This window comes from Ictalurus punctatus, chromosome 7, assembly GCF_001660625.3.
Source record: "Ictalurus punctatus breed USDA103 chromosome 7, Coco_2.0, whole genome shotgun sequence".
NCBI lineage: Eukaryota > Metazoa > Chordata > Actinopteri > Siluriformes > Ictaluridae > Ictalurus > Ictalurus punctatus.
The window spans coordinates 17,132,790-17,147,428 of record NC_030422.2 but is presented as its reverse complement, the minus strand read 5'-3'; the positions used below and the strand labels follow the sequence as shown (position 1 = coordinate 17,147,428).

At 39.8% G+C, this 14,639-nt stretch overlaps 1 protein-coding gene across 4 annotated transcripts in view; it reads left to right on the top strand.

Moving 5' to 3' along the window:
* arrb2b (arrestin, beta 2b) overlaps positions 1-14,639 on the top strand; it is a 63,213-nt gene that overhangs the window by 33,787 nt on the left and 14,787 nt on the right. For all 4 annotated transcript variants that reach the window (XR_008396676.1, XR_008396678.1, XR_008396677.1 and 1 more), the window contains exons 2-3: positions 9,695-9,725; positions 10,131-10,191. Coding sequence is in view for 1 of the 4 variants with exons in the window: in XM_017472006.3 (XP_017327495.1) it covers positions 9,695-9,725; positions 10,131-10,191 (92 nt within the window). In the remaining 3 variants the exon portion in view is untranslated. The remainder of the gene's footprint in view (positions 1-9,694; positions 9,726-10,130; positions 10,192-14,639) is intronic.

Below are 14,639 nucleotides of genomic sequence, written 5' to 3'. Positions count from 1 at the left end.
GCACTTTATCTTGGCAGTCGAGGACCTCTCAGCAACTTGTTGAAACTGAAAGAAAATAATCTTGATGGTGTGGTGTGTTGCAAATCTGAAGCCTGCAGTAGTAAGAAGCATGTGCATGCACATGTGTACAGCTGACTGTTGAGTAAAGAGAGTTCATGGAACTAAAATGCTGGACATGATGAACCCATTTTCACCAGTAAGGTGAGAGTGGTTCTTGGTTGTCAGTCCCTCCAGGATTTCACGATTTTGCGATCGCAGAAATGAACGCAAAATCATGCAAACGCTGCAGTATTCGGAGGAGCTTGCAATTTTTCTAAATTACCCCCAGATAAGAGCAGATTCGTGGAGATGGGTCATGTGACATTTATCACAACATGTATTCAGCCAAAGCCTTCTTTTGATTCACATGTGTCGAACATTTAAAAGCAATCATTTACCAACAATCATGACCACGAAAGAATCTCAGCAGTTCAGCTAGTTTTCTGCAAAAAAAAAAAAAAAAATCAGCACGTTGCATTTTGAAGAAGGAAAAAAACCTAATTTTTCACCGCAACAACTACAAGAAAGATATTTTCCTTATCGTGGTTTATATAGGGACACGGACATGTCTTATCTGAGAATCAGTGAGCTGAGAAGGAACCGCTGTTTTACATTGGGGTGCTATTACTTATGCTAACATACATTGCTTTAGGCGTCTACTTGCTCAGAATAGTTACATACATGTTGTCTTGAATATAATCGATGTGTATACATAGAAGTAGAATAGATTGCTTGCTAGCAAACACGACTAGCATGACGTTAGATCACTTGCTAGCAAATACAGATAGCATGACATTAGACTACTTGCTAGCAAACACTGGTAGCATGATGTTAGCTCGCTTGCTAGCAAACACGGCTAGCATGATGTTAGACTGCTTGCTAGCAAACACGGCTAGCATGATGTTAGACTGCTTGCTAGCAAACACGGCTAGCATGATGTTAGACTGCTTGCTAGCAAACACGGCTAGAATGATGTTAGACTGCTTGCTAGCAAACACGGCTAGAATGATGTTAGACTGCTTGCTAGCATGACGTTAGATCGTTTGCTAGCAAATACAGATAGCATGACATTAGACTGCTTGCTAGCAAACACTGGTAGCATGACGTTAGCTCACTTGCTAGCAACAGGAACTCTTTAAAGGTAAAGAATTTAAGTTAAATAAAGTGTCACTAACCGTGTGTTCTGCAGAAGCAGTGAGGTGTTTTAGTGAAAATAGTATTAACTGCTGCACATCTTCATTTACGGTACTACCATTTAAATAATACAGTGGCATCAGCGGTATTTTGAAGTTTTACCGTAGTGCTGGTATACCGTGCAACCCTAATATCCACTGTATATCATATGCAAGTTAGGATTGGTGTGTCAGTGTTCTATCCTTCCCTGTTTCTGAAGAAGGTCAGAAAACCAGTTCTGTCCAGTTACATATTCACCTCCATAATGACTGGGTTATAGTGGTTAGATATACACCAGCAAGTCTCTCTCCCTCTCCCTCTCCCTCTCTCTCTCTCCATCTGTCTCTCTGTCTGTCTCTCACTTCCTCTTGGTTTCTCTCTTTGTCTCTCATTCTACTTGTCTCTTTCTCTCCATCTGTCTCTGTCTTAATCTATCTGTCTGTCTATCTGAAACTGTCTCTCTCTCACTTCTGTTTCTCTCTCTCTCTCTCTCTCTCTCCCCCTTTCTCCCTCTACCTTTCTCTATCTGTGTGGGTCTCTATCCCTCTCTCTCTCTCCTGTACCTGTGCTCTGGTTTTCTCTCATCCCATTCATTTCTTAATTAATTTCTTTTTCTCTCTGTCAACCTCTTTCTCTCCCTCTCTCTCTCTCTCTCTCTCTCTCTCTCTCTCTCTCTCTCTCTCTCTCTCTCTCTCTCTCTGTCAGCCTTGATAAAGGGATCTTCATTTGGCCCCTCATCACCCTACTCAGATTAAATTGGGAAAATGAGACCCTGATTGATTTTCTTACACACAGATGGGTCTTGCTGTTAGCATCTGCGTCTGGGTGAGTGTGTACGTCCTCTCAGTGATGTACACAGCCACGGACTGTTCTGGGGCAGGATAGGGAGGAAGAAAGAAGTAAAATAAATAAATAAAAAATACAGGCAGGAGCAGAAGGTAAGGATTAGTAGGTAAGGTTTACCCATAAGCGCTGAAGTATTGGAAGGAACTGTTCTAATGGAAACCCGTGCAAGGCAGCACTCGGATGTAATGTTGTGAAAATAATGACTAGCAGTTTACACAGTTTTCCCCTTTACCCCAATTATACTTGATCAGCCAATTTGTTTCTGAAGTTCTTTAGTAGCTGGAGCTATGAGGCTAATGTTTCTAATTAGTAAGGGAAGCTTATAAGCACTAGTTTAGCATAATGCCGCCTGCATACTTAAATCCTACACGCTATTTTTTTTTATTTTATTTTTTTAAACAGCTGTCCATGGCCTGGAGTCCCGGCTCTCCTCTTTGAGTGTTTCAGAGGCTGACTTCACATGTCACAGAGGATGCATGAGCTAGTCTTCACCCTCCCCGCTGGCTATGGTGTGATAGCAGAGCTCTGATAAGTGGGTGGGAATTGAAAATGACTATAAACCGCGAGAAAAATGATGTCAAAACAAATACAGAAAAGTGACTGAGATGGCAATGTAGTTGGTAAGCAAGCTGGTCTTGCTTTTATCCTGTTCTTTTATGCAACTGATAAATATTATTTTTCAGCTAAATGATGTCTTTTAAGGTTAGTTTGTAATGGAGTAGGCATACTGCAAAAAAAAAAAATACTAATCTTGTCAAGCACTAGAAAAGTAATCTAATTTTTAGAAAATAGATCTAATTTTGTCTTAATAAGATATCCCAGCTAATATGGAGCAAGATATTGGTGTCTTAATAGCATTCAGAACAGTGTTATTATGAATGCAGACTTTATTACAGTGAAAAAGACAAACTATTAGCATCACTTGAAATATATATATATATATATATATATATATATATATATATATATATATATATATATATATATATATATATATATATATATATATATATATATATATATATGAGACGCACCGATGTATACCGAAACTGATTATCGACTGATAAAGGCTATTTTTCCCCACTATGAGCCATCGGCTGATAGTTTAAAAGCATCCGATGATCAGGGCCAATTATATCCTGTCAATCAACAGAGGGCGGGGAAACACATGGATTTCATGTGGTGTGTAAAGATGATGTCTCTTATGTGGAATGACGACAAAACTGCAGTTTGTAATGTCTGTAACTCTGCGTTGCTAAAATGTTACTCTGGAAGTGAGCAGCAGTGAAGCGGGAGTTTCAGTGCCGAGTCTAATTAACTAAATAAATGTATTTTAAATTAAAGGGCCAGTACACCGTTGAAAGATTTAAATGAAGATGAGTTGACAAAAAAGTACATATTGCACAGAAAAATCTATTTGTTGAGTAGTACATTTCATATCCAGTTAATGTTAATATATAAAAAAGTTGATGTTATATATGACCAGTTTGATGTTCAGTGATGAAGTAGAAATGCTTTTGTTTGTGGTGAGTGAAGGTGAGACTAACAGGAGGGTTTTTAGAATTCAGTCAATGTTAATATGAATTCATAACATTCGATAAGTTACGGAATCTTACTTTAATCTTCAGAGTTTAGTTCATGTGTTAATGTGATTAGAGTAGTGTGTTTTCTGTTTGAGAGAACGTTTACTGTGAAACAACTTGCTGAAATGAAGAGTGTTTTTATTTACACTTCTTTCAGAATGTCCTACAGCCACTCTCGTAGTCTGCATGTTTTTGCCTTGTGTCCATTGTTCCGCTTATGGTTCTTGTTTTCACAGTTTTAGTAGTTTGTTTGCAGTTTATTCAATAAAAATCTGCGCTTCCATCCGCCGCCCTCTACAATTGCTGACATTATGTTAGCGTTTTCACTGTTTTTTAATGAAATTGCTAAAAAAAGAACTGATTCTGCTGCCTTAATTTAATTCACTTTTTTCAGAAATTGTCTTATTGTAACAGTCAACTCGATCAAGAGAGCAAAATACTCATTTTAAGTACGTCTGTCTTGAATAACTGACTTTTCATTGCTTGTAATAACTTGTGTAAATTTTGGCAGTTTTGTCTGGTTTTAAGATCCAATAGCATTTTTAGTGACTAGATATTTATGCTATTTGATATTTGGTAAGAATTCTTACCAAGTCAGTTTTGCTTACCCCATTGGCAGATTTTATTTTATTTTTTTGCTTGATTTTAGTACACTTTAACTAGATGTAAGTGTATCTTGCTTGTTTAAAGAGACATTTTTTGCAGTGCATGATGCTAAACTTGTCAATATAATTGTAATATACTTGTTCGTTACTTTATCCTCATAGCTCCAGTGCAAATTTAAAGAAGCAAACTTCAGCTCTTACTGATCAGCTAGATCGAGAAAACCCCGTTTTTGGCCAGACATTTCCTGTAAAGTTGTGAGATGAAATCCTCCGTCGTTTAACTAAATGCTTGGCATGTATTCGGTCTCAATTGTAAATCACTTTGGGTTCTGACAAAATCTAATAAGTCGTCTGGGCTAATAGTCATGCTTTATGATTTCACCTCCTCATCATTCGTGTGTGTGTGTGTGAGAGAGAAAGCGTGTGTGTGTGTGTGTGTGTGTGTGAGCGAGCGCGCGCGCGCGTGTGTGTGTGTGTGTGTGTGAGCGAGCGAGCGAGCGTGCGTGTGTGTGAGCGAGGGTGCGTGCGAGGGTGCGTGCGAGGGTGCGTGCGAGGGTGCGTGTGTGTGAGAGAGAGAGAGAGTGAGTGAGAGTGTGTGTGTGTGTGTGAGAGAGAGAGTGAGTGAGTGAGTGTGTGTGTGTGTGTGTGTGTGTGTGTGTGTGTGTGTGTGTGTGAGCGAGTGAGAGTGTGTGTGTGAGAGAGAGAGTGAGGAGAGTGTGTGTGTGTGTGTGAGCAAGTGAGAGTGTGTGTGTGAGTGTGTGAAAGGACCCTCTGAGAGCAGTGTACTGTCCCTGATCTTCTGTTTGACAGGTCATTAATCACAGCAGAGGAAGTGTAGGTTCAGTGGTGTCTGAGTGTCTGTGTGCATTTGAACTCACTAATATTTGTATACAGCTCTGTATACGAGTGTGCATGCTATCAGTCAGCGTTTGTAAATCACAGAACCAGGCGTCTGGCCAACCGGCACAAAAATCACCGGTCATGCCGATTCCTTGTTGTGCCACCACCAAGCGGAGCTCAGAATAGTGTTGCACAGATTATTTGCAGGTTTAAGATGATCAACCTGCTGCTACTTGTTCAGTAATGCTCAGGCATCCACGCACACACACACACACAGTCTCGAAGCTGGGACTTCAGGCCATGTTTTGTTTGTTTTCCTGTGAGGTGTGATCAGCTGATTCAGGATACAGGACAGGCTGATTAAACACAGCGGACATGCCTTTAATGTGACCTATACAGTGATGCTGTTGACAGAGGTGTGTAGTAGCATGCGGGTAAGAAAGGTGTTTGGATAATAAGAGATTCCGCTGGTCTCTGTTTCATGATGAGGGCTTTTGTCCTTCGTTATAACATGCTTAACTGCACAGGGGTGGGGTGTTATTTGGAGAAGCTTAGGGTCCACAACATGTTTTTTGCTCCATGCTTACATACTCACTCTCACTGTGTTAGCTCTTGTAGTTTTGGTTCACATTGTTGTCATAGGAACGCAAGAAAAACATCTAGCTGCCATGGTGACCCAATAAAAAGTATGTTTAGGTGAGTTTGCAGCTTCGCTTGAACAAAAAAGAGATAAAACAGAAAAGTTCTTGTTTGTTTCTCTCTCTCTCTCTCTCTCTCTCTCTCTCTCTCTCTCTCTCTCTCTCTCTATCTCTCTCTCTCTCTCTCTGGATCTGTCTCTCTCTCTCTTTCTGGATCTCTCTCTCTCTCTCTCTCTTTCTGGATCTCTCTCTCTCTTTCTGGATCTCTCTCTCTCTGTGTCTCTCTCTCTCTCTCTCTCTCTCTCTCTCTCTCTCTCTCTCTCTCTCTCTCTCTCTCTTTCTGGATCTCTCTCTCTCTCTCTCTCTCTCTCTTTCTGGATCTCTCTCTCTGTCTCTCTCTGGATCTGTCTCTCTCTATCTCTCTTTCTTTCTCTCTCTCTTCCATTGCCATAATTATTAATGCAGATATTTAATTCTATGCTACACAGAAATCTAACCCTAACTTTAACCTCAGTGCCAAAAGAAAATGTTTTTGCTTCTTTAAAAAAAAATTTTTTTTAATTAAAAATAAAAAATTTTCATTGTGGGGATCAGCCAGATTTCCCAACAAGTTATGTCAGATATTCCTTTACAGATAGCAGATATTTCTAAATTTGGGCCCCAGTAAGATGTACACACACACACACACACACACACACACACACACACACACACACACACACACACACACACACACACACACACACACACTGTGAAACTGTAATACATTACAATAAATTTAATGGTGCATTAGGTAAGATCAGCCTTTTTTTTGAAGGCTAAGTTAGGTGGGTTTGACGTTTGAATGTTTTGGGGTTTTTTTTTTTTTTTACAACTTGAGCTCACTCCCACATTGTTCACGAAGCTCTATAGTGGCATGTAGAGTGTCACCACACACACACACAAAAAAAGTATTCCGCAACAGAAGTCAGTGGAAGTCAGTCGACCTTCAAGTCACTGGTGATAGCAGAAGAGTGTAAAATAATTTCCCTGAATCCCGTTAACACACATTCAGGACACCAATGTAAGATTTTTCAGTGTTTTAATGTGGACCCCCCACCCCTACCCGGCTCAATTTGCGTTATGTAAATGTATTACAGCTAGTGAGCATTTAACAGATTATTTTTTCTTTAACCTTCGCTCTCTCTTTTCAGTAGATACTTAACTCCTGTCATTAAGGTCCTTCTCTCTAATCACTTTCTCTCATCTTCATTTTTCTCTCCTATCATCCTCTCCCACTCACCTCTTTTATCTCGTTATCTTCCCATTGTCTCTTCAGATCTTTTCATAAAAAAATCCTCTGTTCATTTCTGTTGTTCATTTAATCACAACCCCCCCCCCCCCCCCTAAATAGCTTTTTCCAGAATGAATTCTGGTTCTTTTTCAACTCTCCATGTCTCTACCACTCTCCCCCGTTCCCTCTTTCTCACTCTGCTGATGAAAGTTTAAAGCACTATTAAAGTCTGTCGATCTGCCAGCATTCACTAATGAATACGTTCTCATTAATATTGAATTTACAACAACAGACTTGGAGCAAGGGCCAGGGTCAATCATATATACACACACACACCTACCTATCTATCTATTCTATCTATCTGTCTATCAAAAAAAATGCCGTTGAAACATTGTTACAAGGATAGCAAGCTGTGTGTGTGTGTGTGTGTGGTGTGTGGGACAGACTTTTTTTTCAGTCTGACAGTTGGTCAAAAGTTTCAGGAAACCGCACCCCTTCATAGTAATTTCAAAACTCAGGACGTATTCATATTTATTCACTCACATGACTGACCTTATTTTGAGACTACCAGAGCTGACGTTGACTGAAACACTGAAGTTGAATAGCTATAGCACACACTTCACTCACTTCACTGAAATCTTTGCGGCTAATGCTAGGCAACTAGCTAACATGATCTGACCTCTAATTTAAAACACATCTTTAAGTTAGGTTTATACATGTTCATAAGGTGTGTGTGCACAACTACAGTAATTAATTTCAAACCATAGACAACAATATTTGTAGCTTCCTGGTAGCAGTTGGCTAGTTAGCTTTCTTCCTAATGTTGTTTATTAGCCTGGCATGATAGTTGACTAGCCTCCTAGGTCATACCAGATAAATGTTAAATCAATGTCAAATTAAATGTAGCACATTTTATAATTGAGGCAACTTTTTAAACCATTACAAAATAATCTATGTATTAAATTAAAAGTTTTAGTGCCCAGGAAATTCTTAGGATGACCTAAAACATCTACAGCTTCATGCATGTTAGAAATCCTCCCTAACTTGTTGCGAGCACTTTTTATTAAAACATTTGTTACTTGTAGATACAAGTAGGATTTCAATAGCAACGTGTCAAAAAAAAATTGCATTGTCATATTTTCATTAATGTACAAAACTAGTAGCTAAATATACCATAGCAGTCATGATTTTGTTTATCATTAGCATTGGCTGAGGTAGCTAGCTAGCTTAGCATGTAGGTTCTATGGAAAAATGTTTCTCAGTACCATTATATGTTCAGATCATTGAGCCTGTTTCATGGCATCGTGCTTGTGGAATCATTTATTTGATATAAAAAATATACCTTGAGAGCTGTGGTACATAAGATTTAGCCACTCTAGAGGACTTGACCTTAAACAAGTTCAGGGGCAGTTTAATGTGTCAGCCACATCCTCCTCATTTCTCTCTACTTTACAATGTCAGTAATGTGTGAGTAAAGCTGTATTTTAGGATCTGGCCAAGTCGTACTACATTAAGGGCACCTTGTGGACAGAGCTAAGAACTGCACTAGTCCTACAAGCTCTTAGTCTAGTTCATAGTTGAAAATTTGCCTTGAAATCTGCCCCAGGTGTTTATTTTAGCAAAATAGTTAATACACTACCCACCCCTACTAAATATCTTATTACCTACTAGATATCTTATTACTAATACTAATTACTTGTATCCATAGTAATGGCTATGGAGTGTGAGAGTGAAATGAAATGATGGATGAAATGACTTCACATAATCTACCAAGCCTTGTAGCACAAAGTTAGCGAGCGCACACACACACACACACACACACACACACACACACCAGTAGTTCCACTTTTTCTGTGTTTCTGTGCATATAGATAGCTTTTCTTTAAGACCTTTATACCTCTCCCTGCTTACAAAAACAAAACAATAAAACCCCTCACAGAATTTGTAATGGTTTTAATGGTTATAATAGGAATTGTATGGTTTTAATGGAAACTGTGATGGTCCCTGTGAGTCTCTACTGGTAATTTGTTGCCTATTGGTGCCATGGTCTGTCTAGTAGATACCATTAAGGACCAATAATGGTAATGGTTTTAATGGTTACCTGATGGTTTGTAATGGTATTTGTAGTGGAAACCGTTAGAATTTCTGTGATTTTGTTTCTATTGTTTTATTCGGCAGGGCTTTCTGTTGCAGAAAGGGAAGAGAAAGTGAGATCTCTCTGACAGCTCTTTATCTAAAAAGCAGGAGGAATAAAGATTCGGAGATAAGAGAGGAGATTGAGAGAGATGTGTGTGAGAAAGAGAGAGTGAGAGAGAAACTGGAGTGCAAAATGGGGGAGACCGATGGTGTTGTTTTCTCACTTGTTTAATGTGGGTAGCTTGGCAGGGAATATGATGTTTCTCACCATAGCTATTTCTATTGTTCACACTGCATTACAATTAGACACATTGCAACACATACACTTCTCTCTCTCTCTCTGTCTGTCTGTCTCTATCTCTCTCTCTTTATCACTAATCAAGATCTTAGTTCCTCTTGCCAAATTTTGCTGTCATGCTTTATTTAGAAAATCACTCTTTGGCTACAAATACAGCAACCCTGCATCTGTAAAATTTACACCGATGTGGAGTAGTATATTTCAGTGGTACTGGAATTCCAGTAAGTATATCTAATAATATATCTGTTTGTTCTCCCTTGCAGAGTATTCAAGAAGTCCAGCCCCAACTGCAAGGTAATTTTCTTGAATATGTATGTGTGTACATGTGATAGGTTCTTTCCCTTCTCTCTGTGGATCATCTCCTTTCATGTTGCTCTAGCTCTCTTTCTCCATTATTTAGTCCTTTTGTGCATTCTATCTGTTCTCTGTCTTAGTGTCTCTATGTATGATGTAGAGCTGTGTTTGTGCGGAAGATGTTTTTTTATGATCTCAGTCGGTCTGGCAGGGTCGTCTACAGGAAGGGTGTGGAGCGGCTTTGTGTCAATTTGAAATTATTTTGTCTGTTTGTTGTATAACGGCGTTGTGTTGTATGTGTGTGGATGTGGTGAATAATCCCCAAGAGGAACATTAACTAGTCTGATTTGCTTCCTACATGAATGTTTAAGTGACATCACATGACTTGTGTTTTTCTCCCCCTAGCTAACAGTCTACTTGGGCAAAAGGGACTTTGTGGATCATCTAGATCATGTGGATCCAGTTGGTGAGTCTGAAAGAGCTTGTACTAAAAAAACAAAACAACAAAAAAAATGTTTGTATCTCATTTAGTCCTGTTAGCGATCTAATTTTCTTTAGCAACACCAACCCACTTGTAGATCTACAGTCTCATGGGCATTTACAATATTGACATCGGTTAGCTAAAATCTTAACCGTTTAGCTGGTTTTGTTCATAATTAATCATCAATTCTGAACCCAATCACCAGTTGGACATGATTTGCTGTAAATATTATCTTCACAAATTATTGGAAATATTTAGTCTGCTTTGGCAAAAATTAGTTAATGTTATGCCACAGAAAATTTATAGGAGTCACACACTCACTTACTTTCAGTAGCTGCTTTATCCTGGTCAGGCTTGCAGTGAATCTGGAGCCTATCCTGGGAATCCTGGGTGTGAGGTGAGGGTACCAGAATATGAAAGAGTTTTTCTGGGCTCCTTAGTGGTGCAACAGAAAAGTGTTTGTGTCATCCGGACATCACGAATTTGAATCCTTATGATGTTATAGCCATCTGTGGCCGGGAGTCCAAGAGAGCAAATACAGTGACACAAGTCAATCAGTGACATATGTGAGCTCATGTATGCAGAAGGGAGTAGATAGCGCTTTCCTCAGAGTGTGTTATTGTGCCCCATGATACAACATGAGCAACAGTTTAAGAAGATGCATTTGGTGGCTTCATGTGTCTCAGAGGAAGCATGTGTTAGTGGATGGGAATTGGCCAGGACTAAAAAAAAAAATCTTTACATTTTTTTTTATTTTTTATTTTTTATTGACCTTTGGCTTTAAAGAAAAAAAAAAAAATCAGGGGGAAAAAGTTTATCTGTTTATTTGACCATAATGAGGCTCAAAACTTTATGGCTCAATGTCATAATCAAAGAAATGTCAGATGGAAACCCTATTGTCAGCCCTATTTTCACCAACTTCACTCCTGACTAGGCTACAGACATGTGCCTCAAACCTATCTCTGCTGTCACCTCTCACAGACCCAGAAGCTCAGAGGCTGAACTACCAGTAACCTCATCTATCCTCCTCTGTTGTCTCAGTCTCAAACAGTGGTGGTAGGTGGGCTCTGGAATTGCCAGTCTGCTGTAAAGAAAGCTGATTTAATTTCAGCTTTAGCTTCTCTTTACTCTCTTGACTTCCTGGCACTAACTGAGACCTGGATATCTCCACAGAACTACAGACTACACAGGCTGCTCTGTCCTCGGCTTATGTGTTCTCTCACACTCCTTGAGAAACTGGCAGGGGCGGTGGTACATGTCTGCTGTTGTCTCAGAGATGGTGCTTCACACCTCTCTCCCTGTTTCATCTCAACATCTCATCCTTCGAATTCCATGAAGTTACAGTTACATCCCGATCAACCTTCTCATCATTGTCCTCTACCGTCCTCCTGGTCCCCTAGGAGACTTTCTTGAAGAAATGGACATACTCCTCAGTCTGCTGAAGCCTTTGCCACCTTTTATAACAGGAAGATCTGCCAGACCTTCACTTCGACCCCAAGGCTTACACTACCCACTCAGGATTCCCCTTCTCCTTCACTGGCACAGTTTTCTAATCTAGCAACAGAAGAGATCTCGCAAGTCATCTTCTCCTGCAATCCTACCACCTGCTCATTGGATCAAATCCCTTCCACAATGCACCAGACCATCTCACAAGATCTCCTCCCCTTCATCGCTACTATAATCAGTGGCTCCATAACATCTGGTCATGTGTCAACTGCATTCAAGAGAGCAAGGGTTATTCCCATCCTGAGGAAACCCACTCTGGATCCCTCTGACATCAGCAACTACAGACCGGGTTCACTTCTCTCTTTTCTTTCTAAAATCCTCAAATGCACCATCTACAATCAACTGTCTCTCTATCTCTCACAGAACAATCTCCTAACCAATCTGGCTTCAAAGTGGCACATTCCACAGAGACTGCCCTTTTGGACATCACTGAGAAGTTACATGCCGCTAGATCACCCAAACTGTCATCAGTCCTCATCCTCCTCGACCTTTCAGCAGCGTTCAACACACTCGAACACAAGACTCTCTTGTCCACCCTCATGAGTCTTTTAGTACATGGTGTAGGATGGCAGTGGTTTCTTCCTACCTGGAAGGTTGCTCATATCAGGTGATGTGGAGGGAATCTACATCTGCTCCCCGCAGACTCTCCACTGGTGTCCCACAAGGCTCAGTACTTGGTCCTCTTCTGTTCTCCCTCTATATTCCATCTTTTGGTGAGGTTATATCCTCACCAGGGTTTTCATTCCACTCCTCCTCTCCTTCCCTCCCTCATACCCTCTTGCTTCTGCTCAGACCTCAGCATGTCTGGCAGACATCTCAGTATGGATTGCAGCTCATCAGCTGAAACTGATCCCAGCAAAACTTGAACTACTGCAACTTCTGGCAGGTCTGCCTCTGAGTGCTATTTGACCTCTGCAACTAATCCAGAATGCAGCTGTGTGACTGGTTTTCAACCTTCCTAAGTTCTCTAACACCACCCCATTGCTACGCTCCCTCCAACGGCTTCCTGTAGCTGCCCACATCAGATTTAAAACACTGATGCTTGCCTACAAAGCTAAAAACGGACCAGCACCCACTTACCCTCCGATTCCCTAGCACTGCTCGACTGGTCCCACCATCTCTCAGGGTACAAGGAAGGCATGCATCAAGAGTCTTCTCTGTTCTTGCACCTACGTGGTGGAATGAACTTCCCCTAGTTGTCTGAATAGCTGAGTAAAGACCTAGGTCTTCCTAAAGTACCTAAATGAGCACTTTTATTTAAATAAATAAATAAATTGTTGTTTGTGCTTTTGTTACTATATTACCCCCCAACAGAGTTTTAGACTGATGGTATTCTTAGTCTGTGACCTAGTGAACCAGTATCAGGATGTTTTGTTATTTACTCATTAGAGACTTCAAAGCACTTCTGTAAATCGCTCTGGATAAGGTCGTATGTCAAATAGCATAAATGTAATTGTAGATGTAGTTGCATATAAGTCAGAGTGTAAGCCTGCACTCTTGGAATACTGAATGGTCATCAACACACTTTATCAGGACAAGTTCACATTGTTCTTTACATATGATATAGTCTGACTTTGGGAACACCTCTTCTCAACACCGATGTGCCTGTGTCTCACTGTTGCCATGGCAGTAAATCTAAGAAGAAACCAATTGAGTTGCATTAGAGAGATATGGGAATTTCACTAATGAAGGTAATTATAATGTATCTGAACGTGCAGTGAAGAGTGAGTTCCAAATCTCAAGATTTGTAATGATCACCTTTTTACAGGGTGATTGTTGTAATTGTTGCCTCCTTCACACTGAAACACAGTGTGCCAGTGTGTGCGCACTTAAGCAGAGCTGGGAAACAGCAGGTATTGTCTGAGCACAGTTGTATTTAGCTGAGTGCAATTAGGGTATGAGAAGAAAAGCATTGAACAAATTTGTGTAATTTAAGCTCCTTTCTGTCTAGTGGTGTTGTATAAATTAACATGTTTAACAGCTTGATGTTTGGATTGTATCCTGATAATTACATTAAAAGGGTTCAGTGTAATTATACAGCAAAACATTTCACGCCAAAGGTATGTCCATGAAGTGGATTAATTTTCTTTTTGTTTTGATGTTCTTTGACCAAAGAGAATACTTGAAATAATGATTGAGTCAGTCTGACTTAGACCTTCAGTGATTTAAAGGAGCAGTTCATTTTCTAAAGCCTGTATGGAAAGAAGACAGTGACACGCCTTTAGTTCCTCTCAACCAACCCCACCCTTTTTACCGAAACTATGTACGCCTTATGGGTTCAAAGCTGAGCAGCTCACTTCTGGCTGGTGGTGGAGCTTGTTTCTGGACCAGAAAAATGTGAACAGACGTATGATTTTATGAAACTACTAAGATCCATTGCATGATGTCTCAGCTTAATTTTATTTGTGTTTGTAGCCTAATGGTTAAACTAATGATTACGGTCTGTAGTTTAAGGTTTTGATTGAGTGGTCCAGCTATTGCTACACGAAATATCTTGGATTATTAGTCTTATATATATGAGATGTTCTGAGAAAAATGCATTGGATGTCGCTGTGACTGTGTTCTGGCAAACAGCTACAAAGACAGAAAATAGAGTTTTGCTCATAACATACTTTGACAACTTGACTCTAAGAAACCATAAATATATTTCATCAAAACAATGTGGAAATATTATTATTTATTTACTTTTTAATCTTGCCTAGGTAAATATCATATTTTATATGGAGCTTAACAAAGACAGGTTTAAAAAAAAAAAGGAAAGGAGGCAATCAATCTGTGTACGGACGTTTAAAACCTTGCTAACTGGGTTTGGAATATGATCGAATATTACATATCTGTGAGTGACAAAAGTATGTGAACCTTTGCTTTCAGTATCTGGTGTGACCCACTTGTGCAACAATAACTGCAACTGAAAGTTTCCAGTAACT